Source organism: Lutra lutra, chromosome 11 (assembly GCF_902655055.1).
Source record: "Lutra lutra chromosome 11, mLutLut1.2, whole genome shotgun sequence".
In the NCBI taxonomy this organism is placed as follows: Eukaryota; Metazoa; Chordata; class Mammalia; order Carnivora; family Mustelidae; genus Lutra; species Lutra lutra.
The window spans coordinates 105,486,212-105,511,056 of NC_062288.1; the positions used below are offsets into that span (position 1 = coordinate 105,486,212).

Here is a 24,845-nt window from a genome sequence, read left to right on the forward strand (position 1 = left end):
AACAGACTTTGGAACTGATAGATCTTAAAATATATGTTATAATTATGCTTAATGAATTCACGTGAGCATGTTTCCAGTGAATGCAGATCTCAGCAGGGAAATGAGGGGTCTCCGCAGAAGAGCACAAGCATAAAAAGAACAAAATGGAAAATCCTCAACAGGAGAACACTGATGCCGGAATGTCAGAATGCACTGGGTGGCACTCACAGTCAAATAATCATGGCAGAGGAGAGGCAAAGTGACTTTCATGACAGATCATTAGAAGTTATTCAAAGTGAATAAAATTTTAATGAACAGATCACCAGAGACACTTAGATAATATCAAGTTTCCCAGTATCTGTGCCATTGGAGTAGTGGGAGAGGAGTTGATAAATAGGAAAAAATATTTGGCAAATGAACAGCTAAAGATCTGATGAAGACGTAGATTTGCAGATACAAGAGGCTCATCACGCAGAGTAAACACAAAGAAGCCCAATCGAAAGTGCTTTATGGGGCGCCCTGGGGGGCTCGGGGCGTTAAGCCTCTGCCTTCGGCTCAGGTCATGATCTCAGGGTCCTGGGATCGAGCCCCGCATCGGGCTCTCTGCTCAGCAGGGAGCCGGCTTCTCCCTCTGCCCCTCCCCCAACTCGTTCTCCCTCCTTCTCTCTCTCTGTCTCTAACAGATACATAAAAATCTTTAAAAAACAACAAAAAAAGTAGTTTGTAGTTGAGCTGTTGGAAATCAAAAACCACAAGTCAGTCTTGAAAACAGTAAAAGAAAAAACGTGGAGGAATAGCACGCAGGGAAATTAATAACGGTTCAGTTAAGAGCTGCCTTTTCCTTAGAAGCCACATGGCGGCCGGAAGAAAGTAAAACGAAATTTCAAGAGAAAAAAAATAAAAACTATCAACCTAGACATCTGTATTAAGGGAAAATACCCTTTGGGGCCCCTGGGTGGCTCAGTCAGTTACGTGACCGACTTAATCCCAGCTCAGGTCTTGATCTCAGGGTCATGAGTTCAAGCTCCGTGTCGGGCTGCACGGTGGGTGTGAAGCCTGCTTAAATGGCTAACTGAACATAATAAAAATAATAATAATTTTAAATACTTTAAAATTTTTTTTTAAATTTTAAAAATTTAAAGGGAGAGAAAATATCCTTCAAAAATGAAGGTTCACCAAGACATTTTCAGATAAAACCAAGTTCAAGGACTCCATTACCAGCAGGTCCATACAGCCAAACACCTAAAGCAAGTTCTCAAGGGGTTAGGAAAATGATAGTGCCCGTTATGAACTCAGGTCCTTGATGAAGCATAAAAACCATCATCAGAAATGCCAAATCATGGACAAATGCAAAAGACTTTTTTTTTCCTTTTTGACTTTTTCTTCTTAATCTCTTTACCAGTGATGCACTGATACCAACAGTAGGTGTGGCACCTGGGGGAAGGCGGAAGGTATCTAGATGTAATCCACGTGGAAACGGTAGCAGCACAGGACGAGGGGTGGACTGAAAACCTGACAGACTTCTGGATTTCATGAGAAGTGGCACATTATTAAGTCACTGCAGACTGAAAAGTCGAGTATCTGTGGTCTGATCTGTAGGGCAGGCACTGGAAGAAATGCAAAGAAATACAGCTAAAATAGGGAAAGTAAGCTCCTGAAAAGTACCTGACAGCAAAACGGAAGCCAGAAATAAGAAAGAGGGAAAGAAGTGGAAGAGACACGTGGAAACAGGCCACACACACACACACACACACACAGACACACACGCGCGCACACACGGGACCGCAGCCATATCGATGATTACATTAAATGGGCATATGGAACCTTTACAAGGACAGGCCATATTATGGACCACAAAAATGTCTGAATGAGTTTTAAAAGACTCAAATCATGTACAGTGTATTCTGTGACCCTGTGAATTTGAATTAAAAATCTATAAAAATAAGAGGGCCAGGACAACTTTATATACCTGCCAATTAAACAGCACATTTCTAAATAATCATTGGGCCAAGCAGACATTGCGGGGGAAATTAGAAATAATTAGACCTGAAGAATAACGTAACTCGGCGTATCAAAATTTGTGAGATGTAGCTAACACCATCCACAGAGGGAAGTTTTTAGCTTTGATAGTTTTATTAGAAGGGACGGAAAGTCAAACCAGAGATCTATGCTTCCACCTTAAACTGGAGAAGAGAATTAAAACCAGAGCAAGCAGCAGAACAGAATAAGAAAGAAAAGAATGTAATTCCATGAAATAGAATAAAGGGTAGCAATGATCATATCCTTTGAATTAATGCAGCCGGCACCGTGTTCCTTCAGCGATGGGTGACTGCATGAGATGCCCAGACGGCCACACGGGCTCCGCATCACTGCCTTCACTCAGAAAGACAGTATTTCTTCTTCCCCATTGTGCGCCCGCCTCCCCACCAGCGACCCTGTCCTTCAGAAAATGTCCTGTTCCGTTCCCAGTAGGTGCACACACGCCTCTGTGCCAGCACCCGTCAACCACCATACTGATCAGTGTAGGTCTTTTACTGACTTCCTAAGGGGCTATTTGAAATCTCGGTTAGTCATACAGAGGACCACGGTCACCGTCGCTGAGGACGGGATGTACAGATACAAGGATGGGCATGACCAAGTCACAGCCCACTCCTCTGGGGGTCACGGGGAAGGTTGTGGACGAAGTGGAAACAGTCTCGAAGGATACGGATGTAGGTGTGCGCAGGTGCGTGTGTGTACAGATTTCCCGGGGCTCCAGATACAGGGGATCATTCCCCTTCGTGCCAAGGGTTGTCTATGGTCTCTGGTAGGGAGTTTCTTAATCCGCTCTGTGGGTCCGCTCTGTGTGTTCTACTCGAGAAAGCTCGAGAATGTCCTAAAGATTTTATGGACGTGTGCCCTGGTGCTTTATAGGTCACTGTGTAGAGTAGGAGAAGAGATTCAGAGAGAAGCTTCACATGAGGTTATGTGGAGAGCAGCTGGAAATACTTTTTCCAGATTGAAAGGACCCTTTGATAAAACGCGGGATCTATTTTTATCAGAAGTAGTTGATTCCTTTGGTGAAAGTGTCCGTCAGAAGCCTACTGAGTTCCTTAATGTCTTCTGTTTCCTTTTTATTTCCTCTCTCGTAGATAAAGAATTCATCTACAGAGAACAGAAAGGAAGTGTGATACTGCGGAATGTTGAAACAAATATTTCTACAGTGTTAATTGAAGGCAAAAAAATTGTAAGTACTCTCTCTAATGACCAGGATAATTTCAGTTTTCCCTCCTGCAAGTCAATAAAGCAGAAAATGACTTTGGGTTTCAACTTTTAGTAGGCGCCAAGCAGAAGCAATAAACTTGTAATACTACAGCCTACGCAACTAAAGATAATGTGAAATTGAAACCACGCTAATTTAATAAGACGAAAGCAGTTTCTACCAGCGTGCGGGACATTCCTCTGCAGGTGTTGGAAACAAGTGTTGCATACCATATGTAATTGGAAGATAACGTCCTAAGGCTTTAGACATTTCCAGAACAATTGCAGTATTGCACAGAGACTACTTGAGGAGGCCTTGCTCAGTCTTTGTTTGTTTGTTTGTTTGCTTTAAACTCATCTCCACATGCTCAGGGAATGTTAATTAATTTAGACACTGTGCTCGCTCTGATGACATTAAGGGATGTTTATGCTTTAAAATGAGAACTGAGTCGATATGACTGCCACCACTTTGGAATCTGGGAAAACATGCTTTCCCAAAGATTTCGGTGACGTTAAGAGTCGGAGGTCATGTGCAGCTAAAGATATTCATTAAAAATAGTCACTGAGGTTCTGCGCCAAAAATCGACTTCAAGAGAATTCACTTTTTTCTTTCGCAGTATGTTTATGCTCATTGTTAGAAAGAGTAAACCTCCAGCTTCAGGGAATACATTGGTTTTTTTTTGTCCAGTACACACAGATTTGGATGCAGAACAATGATTACACACCTTTGGTGTGACTCAAGACACAGGTGTCCTGAAATCCCAGAATCCCGGCATTAGAGGAAAGATCACATGGCCCCTGGCTTTACAGATGAGGGTCCGGAGCCCAGAGCTGGGGAGTGAGCTTTTCAGGGTCCCACAGCCGGGTGGTGACCCCACCTCCCAGCCCATAGAAATGCTGCTCTACCTCCTTCCCCTCTTTGAGAACATTCAACTTCCTAAATATTTTTATTTCATTTACTTTTGGTGTAAACATACTTTTTTCTTTAAAAAAAAAATGCTTATTGGGGTTTAGTATTAAGTGGATCCTCCCTTTACCTGACTGTTTGCTGGTGTAATGGAGGCCTAGCAAGGTTACATCATGGTGTAGTTGCCAAAAATGAGAGCTTTGTTGAATTAAATCATACTCTGCAAAGTAAGACCCCAAAAGAAGGAATGTGTATGCATTTCTGCATTAAGAAATCATCTTCGGTAGAATTACTCCCCTAAGAACATCTCATTCAACCCACTCAAAAATACCGAAATGGCAGAAACGGTTTTGTAATATTAATCGAGTGGAGGAAATGATCAGACAGTTGCTGAGGGTAAGTGCATTTTAACATCAGCACGTTATCCCGACCTCCGTGAGAACGTCAGGTCAGCCTAAGCCAGGCCCCCTGCATGCACCTGCACTTGGAACAAAACACAAGAACAGGAACTGTCTTCTCTTGCTCAGATCAATAGCTTGTGACAGATCATGTATTTTAACTGAAATGACAAATACTGACCCGACTTCAGAGACCACCTTAGGTGGGGGAAAGGGAAGAGCCCCTCTGAGTGTTGCTAGGCTTATTCCGTACAGGGTCATCCTTTTTCTCTTAAAGATGTCCTTAGTGACTCGTGTCACAAGCACTGATGACGCACCAAACGTGCTGACCCCGACTGCCAGGTTATTCTTGTCTTGAAGCTCCATTAAGTGCTCCTATAAACAAACCTCAAAAAAGGAGGACGAGGGGAGTCAGTTCGGGGCCCGCACCGTCGTCATCCAGGGTGCGGAAGTCCCGTGTTTAGGTTCTGCGGAGCCCGTCGTTAAAATTCTCGTCCTTCCATTGCGCCATCCTTTGTTCCTGCACCTAGAACACGGGTCTGCCCTGGGATGCACCGTGGACTTTCTCCTCCGTTTTCTTGAGCACGTACTGAGAAAGCTCTGCCTGATGGGGTGAGGGGCGAGCTGGCAGGACCGTCTGCACACGGAGGAAGGGAGTGGGCGGCTTCGAGTGGGGACATGGAGCCCCGGCTCTTGGGCGTCCTGTCCTCTTGCCTTTCTGATGACTAACCAGGGGGGTCTCTTTTTATTTGAAACTCAGAAGCGCGGAGATGGTTTACATGATAAAGCCGACTGGTTTTTGAGGTTGGGCTGTGAAAGATCTGAACCTCGTGGGGAAATGGACACGGAGCTGTGCATAGGGTGGTCAGCAGGGGCGTGAAATAGTCCCTGCGGCCTTGACCTCTAACCTCGCTCTTTCCTTCTCCCCCAACAGACCCTCTCACAGACCCTCACACACAAGGTCATGTTAGCGGGTCCAGGCCCATGGGCCGGCCGCTTCCTCCAGGTCCTTGGCTTCCCGTGACTGGCTCTTTCCCGGGATGGATCCGTGGAAGGGGGTGCCGGTGAAGGCAGCCGCCGTGCCCATCCAGCAGAAAAGCTTTTGCGAGAATTGGTGATTATGGAGTGGTGCTCTGCACTCGGCTGGACCACGGGACCTACCCCCGCCCCGTGCCCCCTATTGGGACTGCGCTTTGTTCAGTAGCGACAGGACCTCAGGCCAGTTGACTAAGCTCTGTGCACCTCTATGGAGCATTGTAAGGACGGAGTGACAGGTTACATGTCACAGGCCCAAATGTCGGCATGAGTCACATGTGGTTCCAGAGCGTTAGGCTGGACTGGAAAGCCAGGCAGCTCAGGGCTCGAGGCTCAGGACTCAGGCGGGGGGAGTGTCAGCAGCAGCAGGGGTGGAACCTGCACCCCCTGAATTTTTTAGCTCCTTCTCTGTAGGTGTTCAGTCTAGGCTGCTTCCCAGGCAGGGTCCTCGAAGCTACCACTGGTGGTAGGAATTATAGCAAGGGGCATTCTCTCAAATTTTCAAAACAGGAAATCAAACCTGAACTTTCACTTGAATTACATATTTGATATCCCAGGAATTCCACGGCATTACATTTTACTCCTATTTTAAACGTAATTTAAATACCAAATGATATATTTTGTTTTTATGCTTCTAGAAGACTCTTGTCAACAAATCAACAAATTATATAAAGGTCTTTGTTATGATGTATATTCCATTTTCCCCTGAGAAATGAAACACGATGGTTCCTGAGGAATCTTAGGATTCTCTTCTCTACCAAGGAGAATATTGACTTCTTTTTTCCTTCTTTCTCTTCCTTTGCTATCCATCTATCTGTGTGTCTGTCCACCCATCCATCCATTTATCCATCTATCTATCTGTCCATCCATTTGTCTATCTATCCATCCTTCTATCTGTCCATCTGTCTGTCTATCTACCTATGTATCCATCTGTCCACCCATCCATCTATTTATCCACCTGTCCAACCATTCATTGTATCTGGAAGGCAACTTGACAATGCATTCAAGATGAGTAGAGATACTTAAGTATTTCTGCCCATCCCAGGGAATTTTTCATAAGTAAAGAATCTAAAGAGTGAAAATATTTGAAGCTGGAGAAGCAATTAAATACAAGTAGATGAAATATGTAGCCATGAAAAGAATAGTTATGAAGATGATAGTACTATGGAAATATGTATTCTGTTACCACAAACACAGAAGAATACGATATTACAGTTACACTTCAGCCAGCAACCGTCAGCCTCATCTCTGTGCACTGAGAAGGCTGGGAAGTACTGGCTGCAGCACGCAAACAGCTCAGCTGGTTGGGTGGGGAAAACTTAGTATGTTATTTTTCTTGGTGATGATTTCCATAATTGCTGTTTCAAAGCCGTTTATTCAATAATTTTAATCAGATTTTTAAGAATTCAGCATCACGTTCCAAAGAGATTAGACTTCCTCCAGCAATGAATACGGAGGAACCGCAGACGGGTCTGGAAGTCCTGGAAGGGGAAACACGTGCTCATGAGAAGCGTCCTGTTGCTCTGCTGTATGTCAGGTTTTCTGACTTTTTATATCTTTACTTGTTTAATTACAAATCTACTTGTTTTAATTACTTATTTAAATGACTAAATTAACATTTAAATAAAAAGTCCTTTTTCCCTTAATTTATGCTCCCCTTTGATTTTATATAATCACTAGACTGTAGAGTTTGAATTTTTATCTGTCTCTAAAAATTAATGAATTCTGACTCCTCACAGAGGGGGACATAATTATAAGTATTATTAGACCCATTGCAGAATCTAGAGGAATAATGGGTCCGTGGTGCTGGGGAGGAACTCCAGAATTTGTTAGAGATCAGAACTGGAGACCACTTGTTTTTTTTTTTGTTTTGTTTTGTTTTTTTCCTTCATCCAGTGGGCTTGACTTTCACAATTATTAGTTTTCACTTCATTCTGTTTCATCTAATTCCCATCAAGGGCTTCATGTGCCTGTGGTCCCATTTTTGGAGAAGGCAGAAGCCCACCTGCCTGGCTTCTGTCCCCCTCAGCCTCGCACAGCCCTGCGGGCGGCTCAGGACACAGTGCTCCCGCAAGTGGGCTCCCGCGGTGGGGAGGGAGCCCCAGCCCCTGGCTGGTGGACCCACTCCCCCGCTTCACATGTCACCCTCCTGCTCTGGGTGACACCAGCCCCCCACAGATCAGACCCTGGGAAATAGCCTTGTTATTGTGTATAGTTGAGGAGGCTGAACTTGACGCCCTGAAAGCCCACGAACTATTTTATTCGACCCACGGAGTGATTTCGACAAAGTGAAAATCCAGGTTTCTGGCTTTTCTTGAAAAATAGGATTATCTGGCCGCAGCGGGCTTCCTGGTCTCACAGTTAGCAGACACTGGCTGATGCAACGGGCTACAGCTGTCCATCCCCCCAGACGCTACCCTCACTGACTTCTAGCCAGACTGGCCTCTCAGTTGCAAACCCCCCCAGTCCCGGAACAAAGGGAAGGCGCATCCAAAGTCGCCGTCTTCTGCAAGAACGCTGTCCTAAGCCGTGACACACACTCTATTGAGTATCTTTTCTGTGTCTGCAGGCTTCTGTCCATCCTCCGTCCGTCTGCATTTTTTTTCTTTTTCTCTCTTGCTCTTTCTTTTTGCTCTTTTCTTTCTTTTCCCTCTTCCCTTTTTTTTTTTCTATTTCTCTTGTTAAAAGAGCAGGAAACAAAAATATTTTTCATTATAAGTTTTCATTTTCATTTTAAGTTTTTATTTCATAGGCTACTCTGTTCTTACGTCAACCCATTTATTACGTGAGGAGAATATCTTACACCTATCCCTTTAAAAGACCCGAAAACAAAGTAGCAGCTTCATTTTTCTGGCCCCACACCTGCTGTCCTATGCAGGTTAAGGGTGGCCTTCTGTCACTGTCTCTACTCTGTCGTTTGACATTAAGCAAGTAATCGTTGTCTTCTGAGCAAGGCCCTGGGCTAGACAGGGTGAGTGGGTGGGTGGTTGGGCTGGGCAAGGATTAGCGAAACAGGTTGAGTCTTGGGGAATTTTCCACCCAGATCTAAAGAAGCATGCATTTGCCGGACATCTGTTCAGCGGAGGCTCCTCGGGCGGGAGTCCCAGCTGGAGAGGGGAGAGCGGGGTGGAGGGTGGGAGCAGACAGGGCTCGGAGAGGGACGTCCAGCAGCCCCTGGAAGGCAGGCACGACTAGAAGACGTGTGGGAGGTCACATTGTCGCTCAGCAGTGAGCAGGATGAGTGCTGAGTCTGGTGGGCAGTCAGGGGGGCTAAGTCGCCACCCCCGCACAGGTGGTCTGGGAGCGGTTGGAAGGCCGGGTGTGGCATGGGGACCCCAAAGAAGACAGGGAGCAGGTCATCGAGCCCTTGACTCAATGCTCCAGTCTTTACTCTGCGGGAAACAGAAAGCGATGGGACTTCTGGGGACAGGCCTGTGTGCTCTAGGAAGATAAAGCTCGACCCATGTGAGGGGGTTTGGGAGGAAGGAAAGATCACCGGCAGGGAGCCCCCCGGACCGCTGTGGGCCCCAGGGAAGCGGAAGGAGGTCCTGGTGATGGCGTGACTGGGAAGACAGGAGGGATGACTCTAAGTCCCGCAACACAAGCACAGTTGAGGAGTCCGGGCTGCGTTTGTGTGTGGGCAGCTGAGGTCACTGCTACGGGGCTGTGCTGTCTGGGGCGCGGGTCTCACTCGCCCCCAGTCGGGAGGCGTAAGGGGCCCTGGAGCGGAAAGCCGGGGCTCCTTCGAGGAAGAGGGCGCCGCAGGTGCACGCAGGGTGCTAACGGTGCAATAATACACTTATTTCATATAATACACTTTCATATAATTTCATATATATTTCATATAATACAATTTCAAATAATACACTTATTTCACTGAACTCCGTGAGCGGCTGTTACTTTGTATTCTTCTTACTTTACAGAGGGAAACACAGGTTTCAAGAGGCTAAAATATCCTTTTCTGAGCCACATAGCTGGTAGCCGAGACTCCAGGGCTGACCTTGGCTTTGTCGAGTTCCCAGCAACCTCATTTCTAGGCCGCATGTGGGGTCCGGCCACAGCCAGCGGCTCAGTACCCAGGAGGGTGCCTGCAGCCTGGGGTATGTGGTTCCCACCGGGGGCCGTGAGCCCAGCTCTGCAGGTCCTGGGGGCCACCGCACATGGCCCTGAAGAAAAGCTTGCACATGCAAAATACGGAGTCGAGGCCAGAGACTTTGCTTGCTGGCCGGCCCTTCTGCTCTGTGCCAGCTGCATTTTCACTTCTCTGGCTTTAGAACCCGTGCGGGAGTGCGGCCGCTGCTGTCTGGCTCCACATGCAATGCTTTCCAGGTGCAGGAGGGCCCGGATGCAGACGGTGGCTGCTGGGCCAAGGGGACTGCCGGGCCCAGCCACGCCCCCCCCTCCTCATGGGCTGGGCAGGGTGGCTTCCAACCCTCATTTGTCCGAGCCCCACTCCCCGGGGGTTGCATGCAGAGTCCTCGTGACTTGCTTAATCTTTTCAACATCTGGCTTTGGTTTTATCGTCACTAATCTTGTTTGTTTTGTCCTCGCTTTCCTTTATGAGGAGAGTGGCACGAACACCCGTGGATAGATTGATGCTTCCCGCTCTTCATGTCCTGCCCATTACGTGGCCATTCAGGGTGTTCTGTCGTTTCTAGCTCCTTCTTTCCGTAGTGGCCTCCTTTCCTTTCCTGCATTTACAATCACATATGTGTTCATCTACTACATGGAAATGAGACATTAGCCCTCTAGCTACGTGTCTCACCAGAAACATAACAACGATTTTATACACACGGGGGCTGCCCTATATATATATGTAGACCGATATTTTCAAAAGTCGGGATGATGCTATTAACAACTGTGTTTGGGATTTGACTAAATAGTCCTAAATAACACAAAAGGTAAACTACTCAGCAGCCTCATCGGCGAGTGTAGACGCCAACACCGTAGACGCAGTATTAGCGAGTTTGGCTCACTCATGGATCAGATTTAGCATCTGCTCCGAGTCATGTACCCATGACAACAGCGTTTAAATATCCAGAATCAATCAACAAAACCCATTACAACCACCAAATAACAGAAAAATCCTTGTGATGACATCGCAGGACCTTGAAAGCGTATCTGGTTAAAGCTTATCAGCAACGTCTAATAAAATTTCTGGGTGAGATGAGAGTGAAAACCTGCTTAAATATGATGAAAAAAAAATCTTTCAGAGGCCAGCTGGAAGCGAAACCCATTCTCAGTGTCGAACAGTGAAACCATTTCAGTTACGGTCGGGCCAGAATTCTCACCAGCGCCGTTGGCATTTAACGTGTTCTTGAAGATGGCAGGACGTGCAGTAGACAAGCAAACTTGGAGGTGGGGAGAGGAGCTAGAAAATGAAAGAAAACGGTCTCTCTTTTCCTGGTAACAGGATTGTATTCCAAAAACCTAGAAGATCTTGATTCTAGTAAGCTGTAATTAATAAGAAAAAATTTCCATACGGCTGGATACAAGAAATAGGTGAATAAATGACTAGCTCTGTCTTCACGAACATCAGTACCTAGAAGTCAGAATAGTCCTTTCACTGCATGAACGAAACTATAGGGTCCTACTCTAAATCTAAGAACCACGTAAGACTTAAAGCAAACTATAAGATCTTTTTGAATATTTGAAAAAATGTAAGGGTGTAATGTAATCTTAGATAAGAAGACAATATTAAATATGTTAAAAGCTCTTAAAATTGATACCAGACTTGAATCCAATCTTGATTAGAACGATGGAAGAAGCCTAATGTCAAACACCGGGTGAAATATCTTAATTGCCATACACGACAATAAATACCTGAATGGAGCCATAAAAACTGTTAAATGTATGGGAACGTGGACTTGCTTGTCTAATATCAAAACTCACAAGGGAGAATCGCTCTCAGCTCAGTAAAGTAACAGCTAATACGTTCCAGTACTTGTGACGCACCAGGCATTGGAATGACTTTATTGAATTTTCACACTGACCACGGGGACCAGATATTATCTCCATTTTATAGAGGAACAGAGAAGGTAAGAAATTTACTGAATTTCACACTGTAAGTGGTGTAAGCAGTGTATGCATCACAGGCTTTTTGAATCTGCGGTAAAAGCTTAAAGCCCCCGCATCTGTCTGTGGAGAGTATGGTGAGGGGTGCGAGACTACAGAATTCAGACAGACATTCTAGTGTTAGTGAGTATTTGATACTCCGGGGGATCGACGGCATAATTAGAAAACACCCCGGACGCCTGGGTGGCTCAGTAGGTTAAGCGTCTTCCTACCACTCAGGTCATGTTCCCAGGATCCTGGGATCCAGCCCCACAAGGGATTCTCTGCTCAGCCAGAAGCCTGCTTCTCCCTCTGACCCTCCCCCTCTCATGATCTCTCTCTAGTAAATAAATAAAATCTTAAAAAAAAAAAAAAGAAAGAAAACAGCACCAGCATCCCTAATGGTATCTATAAGGAGGTAATGTTGGATTTCACAAATATACAAAATTAAGTCCCACTTGAAGTAAAAGTTTAATGTCGGAAAGAAAACTCATTGCTTTGTTTAGCACAAAGGAGAGAAATTTTCCAAAATGTGCATTCCAGAGGCTGTAAGAAAAGAAGAGCCCTATTTAACTCCCACAGAAATGTCTTCAATTTAAAAAATTAAAAGGCAAAATCAATAGGCAAATAGCAGACAATATTTTCAGTCCTGGGAACAAAGGAAAGGCTAATATCTACAGACTACAAAGACTTCTTCCAAACTGATCTGGAAAGGACAGATAATCTGGTAGGAAACGGACAGAAATATTACAGGACTTGACCTCAGGCAAACCAGAAGCCATGGCTTGTGTGGCTTGGGGATTCATCCTGACTCAGACATTCTGGGAGCGAATGTTCAGGAGCGGCGAGGTGGTTTTGCATCCATTATTCGCACCTGGTGAAAGGGTGGAGCCACACCTACCATTCACTGTCCTCGGTCGCAAGCGCATGGAGCCATTCCTGGGAACGACAGTGGTGGACTTGTCGAGGGAGCACAGCAGATTCCTCACTGCCACAGCTTGGTCACTAACCGCTGACCCGTCGTCAAGGGACGTGAGCCATACCGATTTCCAAGTGCAGAAGGCCATGCTCTTGGCTGGTTTCTGTTGGTGTTACTTTGTATCTGTGACCTCGTGGCCACTCTTACGACACATGGGGTTACGCGTGGAGATATCCACGTATTCAGCGAACATGTACGGAGCACCTGTTACATGCCCGTCCCCATTAGGCACTGGGAATGGAGCGATGACAAAACCAACCACCCTGCTTGACAACTGGTCCCGGCCGTGACAATGTAAGGCGATCAGAGTTATTCTCCTAAAATAAACAACTATAAAGCAGGATAAGAGGGAAACGACAATTTTCATACTTTGGACCATTAGCAGCTCACAGCTGTGATCCCTGAGAGAAGGAAAACAAATGAAATGAGCCCAGCCGTCACCTGAGCATTCTGCCTGCGTGTTTTTGCTGGACCTCCCAGGGAGGGAAAACTCAAGCCTTGTTTCCTGCTGAGTCAAGCAGACAGACCAGAGTTTGGGGGGGTAGAAAACGGCTACAGTTTATAGGACAGAGTCCCCGAGACGGGGATGCGAACTAGAGAGTGCTCAGAACACCTGCGCGCGGCTCCCTGTGAGACTTGGGTTGATCCTTGTACGTAGACAGTGAAACACCACGAGTCAGGATAAGGTCGAGTTTCAAGTGAAGAACAATTATCGGATCCTGTAAGACGGAAGATTCCCAGAGCTCATGCCCTGCCAGGAATCAGTTCAGTTTTTCCAAGCCACGGGATATGAAGTCCCAGGTAGAGCAAACCCCTTAGAAGGAAGGGACAGTTAGCCCTAAAATGATAGCTATTATAGAACAACCTTTAAGACATCTTAAAAATGAACTCTGAAAGAATGAATTTAATCCCCACATGATTAACTGCCTGTCATAAAAAGCCCAGCGTTCTTTGAAGAAACACGAAAAATCCAAGACTCAACAAGAGAAAAGTCAAAATATCTCTTGTTCATTTTTAAAATTACTGTATAAACAAAGAAGCAGGGAAATGTGACCTACAATAAGGAGAAAAAGTGAGTCGATAGAAACCCACAAATAGCAGAGATAATAGAATTAGCAGAAAAGCATATTAAAACTGCCGTGATCACGTGTTCCAGACACTCAAGGATATAAAGAAAACCAAGAGCATGATGGGAATAAAAATTAAAGATTATAAAACACCCTAATAAAATTTCTAATGATTAAAAATGAAGCATCAAAATAAAAAAAAAAATCTCTAGATTAGCAACAGACCTGGGCACTATAGGGAAGCAAAAGGAGAAACCCTGAACTTTAACTAACGTCTGGGTGGCTCAATCGTTAAGCCTCTGCCTTCAGCTCAGGTCATGATCCCAGGGTCGTGGGATCGAGCCCCACATCGGGCTCCCCGCTCAGTGGAGAGCCTGCTTCTCCCTCTGCCCTCACCTCACTTGTGCTCTCTCTTTCTCTCTCAAATAAGTAAATAAAATATTTAAAAAAGAGAAAAGTCTCCAAAGTGAGAAACTGACAGGAGAAAAAGTCTTTAAACAAAACTTGGACTGCACCTCAGTAATCTGGTAGACAACACGAAATGGGCTAATACAGATGTTATTAAAGGCCCAGAAAGAGAAGACAAAAGAAAGATTTAAAGAAATAATGACTGAACTTCTTAAATTTGATATCAGAACTCAATAAATCTCAAGCATAATAAGTATAAATAAAGCACACCAAAGTACACAATAATCAGGTCACTGAAAACTAGTGAGAAGGAGGACATTTCCATGGTGGTCACGGAAAGAGACATACTATGTACAGAAAAATAAGGAACAGGACAACACCTTACCAGATATTCTGCAAGTCAGAGCCTTAAAGCTCTGGGGAAAAAATGAAAGTGTCAATGTAGAATTCTACATGCAGCAAAAGTATCTTTCAACACTCAAGATAAAAGAAAAAAACTGGAGACCAAATCTGAGAGCTCTCCGTGGCCACACATGAGCACGATGGGAAGCCGAAAGGAAGACCTTTGGAGTAAGAAAAGATGATACCAGCTGGAAACTTAGATCTGCATAATGGAAGGAGGAAGGCAGGAACGGTACAGATGGTCAACATGTAAGTAAGCTTTTAGCGGAAACTTGAAGAAAACGAATTAATCAGTCTTGAAGAAATACATCTGTCTTTTTATAAAAGGGTCCGTTAAATTATGTGGTGAAAATGTCCAGCTTAATGTTAACTTATAGAAGGCTTTTATGTTAACTTATATGTTAATATAAGGCTACATAAAAGCCTTCTTTTCTCCAATCCTACACGTTGACTAAAAGACACAAACATTACACGTAAAATCTTTGGAATGTGTTAGGATTTTCCTGAGCCGCACACACAGGAACAGGAATCGGATACAATATGGGGTGGGAGGTAACTCCAGTAAAAAGGGCAGGTTTCCTCTATCCTTATGTCCATAGGCTCCCTTTAGTACTCCTAGAGGACTCAAAGGTGAGTTTTAAAAAGCAGGACCCAATTATAAGCCTCCTATGATATATACTTTCAATACGAAGACATAGGTTAAAATTAAATGGATGTAAAAAGATAATTCTCTGCAAACACTAACCAAAGGAAAGCTGGAATGGTTATATTAATATCAAAGTAGAATACAGAATAGTCCTGATTACCAGAAATAAAAATAAATATTTTATAATGATAAAGGAGTCGGGTCCTTAAGAAGGTATAAGAATCCTGAAGGCGGGGCACGTGATGTGGTGAGCACCGGTGTTAGAGGTAACTGATGAATTATTAATGCTACATCTGAAACTAATGATGCATGGGATGTTGGCTGATTGAATTTAAATTTAAAAATTTAAAAAACTGGAAACAAGAATCCTGAAGGTGTATGCCCCTAGCAATAGTCTTATAAGATTTAAAGCAATAATCGATTGAACCAAAACCCAAAATGGACAAATCCACAATTCGAGCTGGAGATTCCAACGATCCTCTCTGAGAACTTGATAGAATTTAGAAAGAAAGACCAGTACAGAGACCGGAAGCCTTGAAAACTCTGTTACCAACTGACCTGCCTGACGTTCATGAATCACACCACTCAGCAAAGCAAACGACACATTTGTTGTGTGGTACATGGAACACTCGCCAAACTGACGAAAGTGTGGGCCATTTGACAAGTGTCCACCGATCACAAATGCTGAAAATTATACAAAGGATCATCTCTAACAAATACATAATTAAACTGGAAATCAATGGCAGAAAATATCTGGAATGTAGCCTGATGATTAAAAATTAAACAACCTGCTTTTAAGTGACAAACCAGCCAAAGGAGAAACCAGATGAAAATTAGATAATAGTCTGAAATGAAGGAAAATTAGGATGTATAACATCAAAATTTATGGTGTACAAGTTGGCAGCCCTCACAAGGCAATTTATGGCTTTAGGTGCTCATAGTATTAGATTTAAGCTTTCACCTTAAGAAACTAGAAGAAAAACGAAAAATTAAATGTAATTACACAGAAGAAAGGCAGTAAGGAGAAGAAATCGATTGTATGTGGAAGAAAAAACAGTTGGAAAAAACTACAACAACAACAACAACAAAAAACACCAAACTGGTTTTGGGGAAAGATCAACAAGATTGATTAAGAACAAAGATAAGGGGCAAACACCAATAATACGAACAGAGGTGCAGAGAGAATAACGGCGAGTATTAGTAATAGCTTTAGATCAATAAGTTTGACAATGAAAATAAATGAATGAAATGCAATGAAAAAGTCCTTGAAAGATACAAATTACTCCAGTTTCCTAAAAATGAAATAGGTAGCCTCAGTAGTCCTACATCAATATAAAAAATTGAATTAATAGGACGCCTGGGGGGCTCAGTGGGTTAAAGCCTCTGCCTTCGGCTCAGGTCATGATCTCAGGGTCCTGGGATCGAGCCCCGCATCGGGCTCTCTGCTCAGCGGGGAGCCTGCTTCTCCTTCTCCCTCTGCCTGCTGCTCTGCCTACTTGTTCTCTCTCTCTCTGTCAAATAAATAAATAAAATCCTTTTTAAAAATTGAATTAATAGACAAAAAGCTCCATATATAGGAATCTCAAGGTGCAGATGGCTTCACTGGTGAATTCAGTGTTTAAGAAAAATGTGTCATCAGTTCTGCACTAAGTTACAAAAACAAACAGAAGAGGAGGAAATACTTCCTAAGTCATTTATTAGGCTAGCACTGCCCCCCAAAAAACAGACGAGGTTATTAGCAGAAAAGAAAACCACAGACTAATTTCCCTCATGAAACAGGCACAAAATCCTCCACAGAGTAGCAAATCCCGTCCAGCAATGTATAAAAGGCAAATTCATCACGACCAAATAGAGTTTATCCAAGGAATGCAAGTTTGCCTCAGCATTTGAACATCAATGAAATGTACCATTTTGACGGACTAGGAAAAGTAGAACAACATAATCATCTCAGTAAATACAGAAAAGGCATTTGAGTTTATTCAACACTCATTATAAAACTCAACATGCATTACAAAAATTCTGAGCAAACTGGAAATAGACAGGAAGGCCTTCATCTGATAACAGATGTCTGCTGAGCACCTACCGCTAGTCCACCAAATAGTGGGGAGTGAATGCCTTCTCCCTAAGATCGGGGGAAAGGCGAGGTGCCCGCCCTCCTGCCTTCTGCTGGGCATTGTGTTAGCGGTTCTCTGGAGTATAATTAGGCTATAAAAAGAAGCAAACACTCATCCAGTTAGGAAAGGAAGAAAAAGAACTCTTTAGTCACAGAAAATTTGATTACATAGAAAATTCTAAAGAATCTACCAAAAAACTGTTAGAGCAATTAATGAAATTAAGCAGGGTTGCAGAAGAGAAGGTTCAGGGTACCAAAATTAACTCTATTTCTGTCCGTTAGCAATAAACAATCGGATATTGAGACATGGATATGTTTTTATGTATACAAAACATCAGTAATACCGAATACTTTGGGGTACACTTAACAAAATATGGGCAAGATCTGTACCCTGGAAACTACAAAGCATTGCTGAGAGAAATTGAAGATTTCTTTTAAAAGCCCTCCTTTGAAGGAGCTTACATTTTAGTGAAGGGAATGGGCACTGGATAAGATAAATAAGTTAAATGTACATTATTATAATAATGATGAAGCCTAGAAAAATCAGGGAAGAGGGTTAGGAAACGTTAGAGGTAGACTATTGGGGTTTCTAGACGTCATGGCCACTAAAGAGAGGCAAGGCCTCACTTAGGAGGTTTTCGAGAAGAAAGCTGACAGGTCACCATCCAGGATGTTTTAGGCAGGAGCAACACCAGGACAAGGACCACGAGGCCAGCCTGTGCCCAGCTTGTTCTGGGAAGGTGTGGATGGTGGCGTGGGTGGGGGGAGGGGCCCAAGGGGCCATACTTGGAGATGGGGACGGAGAGCCGATGGGACCAGGCAGTAGCCCCACTGTTCAGTGGGAACTTTGACTTTCAGTCCACGTGTGCTAGAAGCTGAAGGGGCTGTGAGTGGGGAGCGGGGTGATGATTTCTGTGGTAGAGACGGCTCTGACCCCTGGGACTAGAATAGACAGCAGGGGGCAAAGTCAGAGCCTGACACACAGCTGGAGGCTCACTGCAATGGCCCAAGAAGAAGGACCCATGCTTAGACCAGGGTGGGGGCCGGAGTGGGGGAGCTGTTCTGAATAGATTTTGATGGAAGACCCTCAACAGTTTCCGCTAGGCTAGAGACAGAAGAGAAGAGAGCTGGGAGCTTGGCCAGAGCGGCTGAGTGGGTGGGGTTGCCATGTCTGAGATGAGGAGGACTGTCCCCGGGGCTGGAGGGAGAGGGGATGGGATTTGAGAGGCTCTGTTTTATATCCGTTACAATAAGACACCCACTTGACATTCAGTGGAGACCCCCCGGGGCCGGGGGCAGTGGGATATACATGCCTAAAGCTCAAAGTCAGGTCCAGCCGGGTTCAGGGGGTCTTGGACATGTGGCGATTAAAATCTTCAGCAGGTATCTGCTTTTCACGGCCACGAGCCTGGATGGAATCACCTTGGATGTGATTTCTGATCAAAAAGCAAAGAAACCTGGTAATCAATGTTGGTTACTCCAACATTCAGAGGTCAGGGAAAAGAAGGGAACCAGCCATAGTGCACGAAGAGAAACATTGAGGAGGAGCTAGGAGAAAGTCAGGGTGCATCCCGGAAGCCACGTGGAGACAGGGTTTTGAGGAGGAGAAGGTGATCAGTGTGCCAAGAGGAGAACTGAGAAGTCATCACGGCATGAAGCCGGTGGTGTCTGGTAACCTTGAGAAGAGGAGTTTGTGTTGAGTGGGGATCAGTACGTGGTAGGAGGGAACTTCAGGGAAGACAGGAGAAAACACAGAGCGTAACTCCCTTCAAGGAGATATGGACGCTCAGTTTTCTAAGGATAGAGTCCGTACTGCCCACAACATGCCCAGTGAGCACGGAAAGTGTCCGTCGTGGGGAGGATTAACTGAGCTCTCCGTGAGCATCATGGTCCGTGCACCAGAGGCTCAGACCCAAGAACACAGACCACTGCTCCCTGCTGCCCGAGAAGGGGAAAGGATGCATTCGTTCATCAGTAGTGACAGTGTCAATTCCAAAAACATTTCTGAAAACCAATTTGACAATATCTATTTGCATTTTTCAAAACAACTTGTAAATCACCAATCGCACCCTTAGATAGCTCTCCCATAAAAAAAACTGTTCAAAGCTCACACCCACCAGTAAAGAAAGATGGAGGATTTTATTACAATGACACACAGGACAGCCCCTGCTCACCACTCAAAACTGCTGTGTTTACAGGCTCGCCCCTGTGCTAAAATGTGTGTGTGACATCCAGACCCATGCTTCTGGAGCTTTTGCGGACATTTCCAGGAGTGAGCATAGTGGCAAAAACATTGGCGTTCCAGAGTTCATACTGTGAACGCGTGTGTTTTAGTGGGTGTGGCCTTGGTTGTGCCACATTTTCCATGTTTTTGTACTTTTTCTTGGAGATCATGCTGAATGGCCCCCGGGGAGAGTGCCAAAGCGCAGGGCAGTGATCCGAAATGCAAGAAGGCTGCGCTGTGTCTTACAGAGAAAACCGTGTTAGATGAGCCGTGTCCAGGCACGAGTCACATGCTGTCCCTGTGAGTTCCGTGTTCATGCATCAAAGGCATATATTCAGAAAGACCCTGTAAACAGAAACACGTGTGAGGCGGGCTTCTGCGCTGCTCGGTCGACAAGAGGATTGTGACCAGAGCCTCGCCGAAACCTAGCCCTGCGTTTCCCTGAGGAGCAGTGTGCCTCCATAGTCTCTAACTCGGAGTCTGTGGATACTGTGCAGAACATAACTACCACGAGTACCAAGTACCTTCTGGAACTACCTTTTAGGAAGGACCGAGTGCGTAAACCAAGGTGTATGCACGGCACAGAGTACCAGGCAGGCTCCGAAGATCGGCAATCCGGGCTGAACGGGTTGTTGCAAGGAAAACCCCAGTGACGGGTGGGTGCGACGTCGTGTCACCTTCCACGGTGGTTACACATCTGTACGTTTGCACCCGGTGGTAGGCTTGTCGGCAGGGTGGCCCGCACCAGGCTGACCGAGGGGGCTCTTCCGAGTGGGCGTGGGGGTCTGCCCAGCACGGGGAGGGCAGCCAAGGCGGGGAGGGGGACTAAAGGGAAACGGCCTTTTTGATGAGGTCCTGTATGTAAAAATGCTGGTGTGCCATGAAGACATTTGAAGGAAGAGGTCCGGTTCGTCGTCTGCACACTGACCAAATTCGTCATTTGCACACTGACCAAATTGTGGGTCGGTGTCCATGATGGCTTAAAAGCCAGCTGCAAAGTAACGTGTACAGTGTGATTCTCTTTAATGAACCAGTCTGCTTAGTAAGCTTTTAACCGTACAAAGGAACAAGGGAGACCGTGTTTAAAGATACAGGGAGGATGGGAGCCTTGGTGAGGAAGGGATTTGTGGGTTTCATCTTTACTTCCATTGATTTGTTTCCATAGATAGCGCAAGTATTGCATTGCTGCAACTTGGGGGAGGAAAAAATGTGGAAAAGTATCAACTCCCTGAATATTATTTATATCAACTCCCTAAATATTATTTCATAATATTTAGGGAGTCGCTGCATACAGATTTTATTAGCAGGTTTTGAAAACGCCGCCAGCAAGCATGGATTTGCTGCGAGATTCTGAGCTGTGTTATTTATATGTAATGCTGTAAAATCCTTTGTGTGTGTTTTTTTCTTTTAGGAATCATTAAGAGCCATCCGATATGAAATATCGCCAGATAAGGAGTACGCTCTGTTTTCATACAATGTGGAGCCAGTAAGTACCGCTTCTGTCTATTAAAAAAAAAAAAATGTTTCTCTCTTTTGAGACCTTATTAAGTATTTTCCCTTGAACCTTCATTCTGAGTGATCTTGGAATCCTGAAAACAGTGGGTGAGTCCTCTTTTTACGCCACACCGCCACCTAGGAGAGAAAGAGAGGTATAAAAATCCCTTTGGCAGGGGAGAAAAATAAAATCACTCCTTTTAGGGGCAATTTCATAGGATTTTCCTGAGGGAGAGGGTGAGACGTTGTCTTTTTATAAAGATTTATCTTACCCTTTCGTGCAGTCATTTTTCTTCCCATTTTCTCAATCATACCATAAATTTTACCCTGAGAACAAAAAAGCAACTGCCAGGTTCTCCCTAAGCTCAAATAAAATGTTAATTATCTCCTAGCCATTGTAGTATTCTAGAGAAGACTTGAAATATCACTTTCATTATATAAATCCCTGTTTTTAGCACTTCATCTGTGAGTCTCCCATAAAACCGCACCAGGATTTTCCATAAAAATCTCACCCTGGGCTTTAGCGGCAGCCTAAAACTAGCTCTTTTTTTTTTTTTTTCTTTTTGTCTTTTAACAGGCTCATATTTTAAAATTCATCTTGGCTCCTTAATTTTAAATGAGCTAGAAGGTGAAATTTATTTGTGTAAGGGAAGCAGATGTTCAGCTTACAAGAGATTAGCAACTTTAGAAATGTGCGTTTCTGGAACTTTAGTCTCCAGTAAGTAAGAGATAGACTTCTACTGCCTTTCATGTTCTTCTGAGACCATTCTGTCCAGAGTGTTGTCACGCTTCTGTGAGCTCTCAGGGGACCTGCATCGTCATCCCAGCCTGAAGAGTGTCCCGGTGGGCTTGAGAGGCTCTTGTCCTGGCAAGAGGAGGGCAAGCTTGTGGCGTCACACCCCAGGGAAGCTGCCGGCAGGCTGGTTTACGTGGAGATGCGAGTTCAGTCCTAGAATTTTTAGACTTTCTTTTAAGAGTTATTTGACTACTGGATTATTTATTGGAAACTTTCATTTTTTTTTCCATTGAAATGTAGATCTTTAAAAAAAAAAAAAAACTCCACCTCCACTTTTCCATTTTCTAATTTTTTTTAATGTCCATATGTAAAAGTTTTCATGGTTCCCACCCACATCCTGTGGAATCGCTGGTCATCTTTATCTGTTGGATTGGGGATGGTTAGTGGGGTGGATATGGTAAAAGGCAACTTTTAGCCTTGTGATTCTGCATGTCCTACGCCCAGCCCTAGCACTCGCCTCTTTAAGCTTCCAGCACACGGATTTGTACATGGATCACTGCGTGCTTCTGGTCCTTTCATGGAAACTACCAAAAATATAATCTCTACCCTTGAATAAGAGAAAAAAATCAGCAGATCCTTGAAGGACTTTCATGGGGATGAGGTTATGGCTTTGTCCTAGGGTTCTCGGGAAGACACGGCCAACACCCAAGTGAGAAAAGCATAGAAAGACAGATTTCGGGTCCTCTTACTCCAGACCATCTTTTAACAATAGGAGCACCCCTGCGATGGGAGCTTCCTGCTTCTGGAAGCCTTCAGAACAATGTTTAGTTATTTGTTCTCCCAGATTGTCCTCTCCCACGTGCTCCATGGAAGCATGTGGGCCCATCCACGTTCTGTGGTTCTGTGTGTGGTGGACCTCACCACTTTTCCTTGTCTTTCCCCCACGCTCCTTCTGCAAGAGCGCCCTGGGGCTCCCCTTCCAAGTGCTGGCTGCTTCGGGGAAGAATTCTTTGCTGAATGTGAGCCTCCACCGTACAGAACACACGCGGGAAACAAGAACCTTGGGAGAACCCTTTCTCTCCACGCAGCGTCCGTTCACCTTCAGAGTAGGATTGTGTCATTTCTTTCCTCAACCGAGGAAAAATAGAAGACATTCAGAGTGGATTTAGTGAACAACAAAAATAATTCGAGTGTGGAAAATGTGCGTGCTACGTTAAAAAAAAAAATCTGTCAAAATGGGTACTTGAATCAAAGCAGCACCCTCCCTGGTTTTCAAGGAGTGAGCAGTTCCCCTCGTACATTAAGCCAGGGTTCTGCTCTGCGGGACGCGTTAGTCCTCTAGTAGGGTCTCCGCCAAGGAGACTGGGAGCTGGGTTTCAGGAATCACTGCCTAGCTGGGTAAACCGAGAGGCAGATACTTTTAGAAAAGGGCCCCCGGTTGTAAGGGGAGGGTCTCGGTCTCTAATAGCGGAGGAAGTAGAACAAAGCAGGACTTCCAACTTTGTTTTCAGTGTCAATATGATTATCCCCGGATGTCCTAAAAAAAAAAAAGAAAAAGAAAAAAGTCTCATATTCAAATACAGTTAAGAACTCTAGTTTAAGTAAAATTAAATAAGTTTCTTTACTGCAGGATGTTTTGAGATTTTTTTATATTCTCAGGAGGGCTGTACAGTGTTCCCCAAGAGGGTATCACAACAAGGGATTCCCATCTAATGGTAAGGGAACTGGAGTTCTGTCTTTGGGACCGTGTTTATCACGATCTTATTTGTCTGTTTCAAAGGCAGCCAGGATACCTTCTTTCTAGGAACTCATTCAACTCTTCATGGCAAAGACGATCATAAAAAAATTATTTTTGTAGGAACCAACTGTCTAATGACCAGGCATCTCTCCTTTGATAGAATAATGTTTCACGATAGAATAAATGTTTCATGTGCAATAAAACATGTGCAAAACATGCGCAAAAATAAAATATCGGGTCACAGCTTCTCCCCCAAATCCAAATGCCGCACATTGCATTGGGAAAACGGTAACCCCTCTGAGCCCGCTTCTCTCTGCTGACTGCCCACGGCGGACGTGCAAGTGGGATGTCGCCAGGCTCAAGTGCGTATCAGAGCAGACTGAGCCCGGCTTCTTGCCTTAAACGGGGGTCAGTGTGTATCTAGCCATGCTGCCGTGGGGACGATTGTGATAGCACACGGGGGACACTTAGCTGGCAGACACGGGGGCCCCGACGACAGTGTCCCTCGCCAGGGCCTGGACGTGGAGTCTTTCCTCAGCAAGATTCGAGCTTCTTCTAGCCCACGGTGATGCCTCCAGTTACTTTTTTATCAAAAACAAAAACAAAAACAGGCACTTACTGTGTGCAGAAAAGATACGCTATTTGCACCACGGAGCCTGGACTGTAGTCGTGGAAGCGTGCAAACCAGGCCACACAGAACTGCTGAGTTTCCTGAGCATCAGACAAAAGGATTCGGCCCGGTTAGGTAGACCTAGAAAGGCTTCCAGGAGGCGTCGAATCCTCAGCTGGACATGGAGTCCTTGTGGCCTGAAGGTGTGTGGTGGAGAAGAGGTACAGAGAGCCCAGTGAGGCTAGAAGGAAGACGGGGTCCACCCGTTGGGTTTGGGGCTGCAGGGAGGGTAGCAGAATCTGGAGCTGTTCACGGGTTTGCTTTTGCTACTGAGCTTCAAGGGACTCTGGGGTTTTCATAAGAGTTTACAATTTACAAGTCGGTAACCGGAAAGATGGGTGTGAATTTCCAAAGCAGTGTCTGGAATAGAGAAAATCCTCGAAGTAATTAACTTAAAGGGGGAAAATACAATCATGGGCATGATTGGCGTCGCCCACGGGGACCATGGCGGGGAGGGTATGGAAGTGAAGAAGGCTTGAGACTGGGCCCTGCAGAAATTGGATATGTCGTAAAGATTATCAAGGATGAATCTTCCAGCGAGTAAGAAGAGAGGCTGAGCAGCAGGAGGAAAGGCAACAAAGCATCTTATCATGTGTGTAACAGAAAGGAAATGCTCCCAAGGGGAGGGAAAGGCATCTGGAAGTTGTGGCAGCTCTGGGCTCAGCCCCCAGGCAGGGCTTCCTTCTCTGCAGGTGACCTCTCTCCTCCTTGCGGCCAGAGGTGCCATCCACAAGATGCTGAAGTCCTCTCGGCCG

At 45.0% G+C, this 24,845-nt stretch overlaps 1 protein-coding gene across 1 annotated transcript in view; it reads left to right on the plus strand.

The window, feature by feature from the left end:
* DPP6 (dipeptidyl peptidase like 6) overlaps nucleotides 1–24,845 on the plus strand; it is a 650,194-nt gene that overhangs the window by 390,608 nt on the left and 234,741 nt on the right. Inside the window, 2 exon segments of the mRNA XM_047695453.1 lie at nucleotides 3,111–3,205; nucleotides 20,864–20,938. Of these exon segments, the coding sequence (XP_047551409.1) occupies nucleotides 3,111–3,205; nucleotides 20,864–20,938 (170 nt within the window).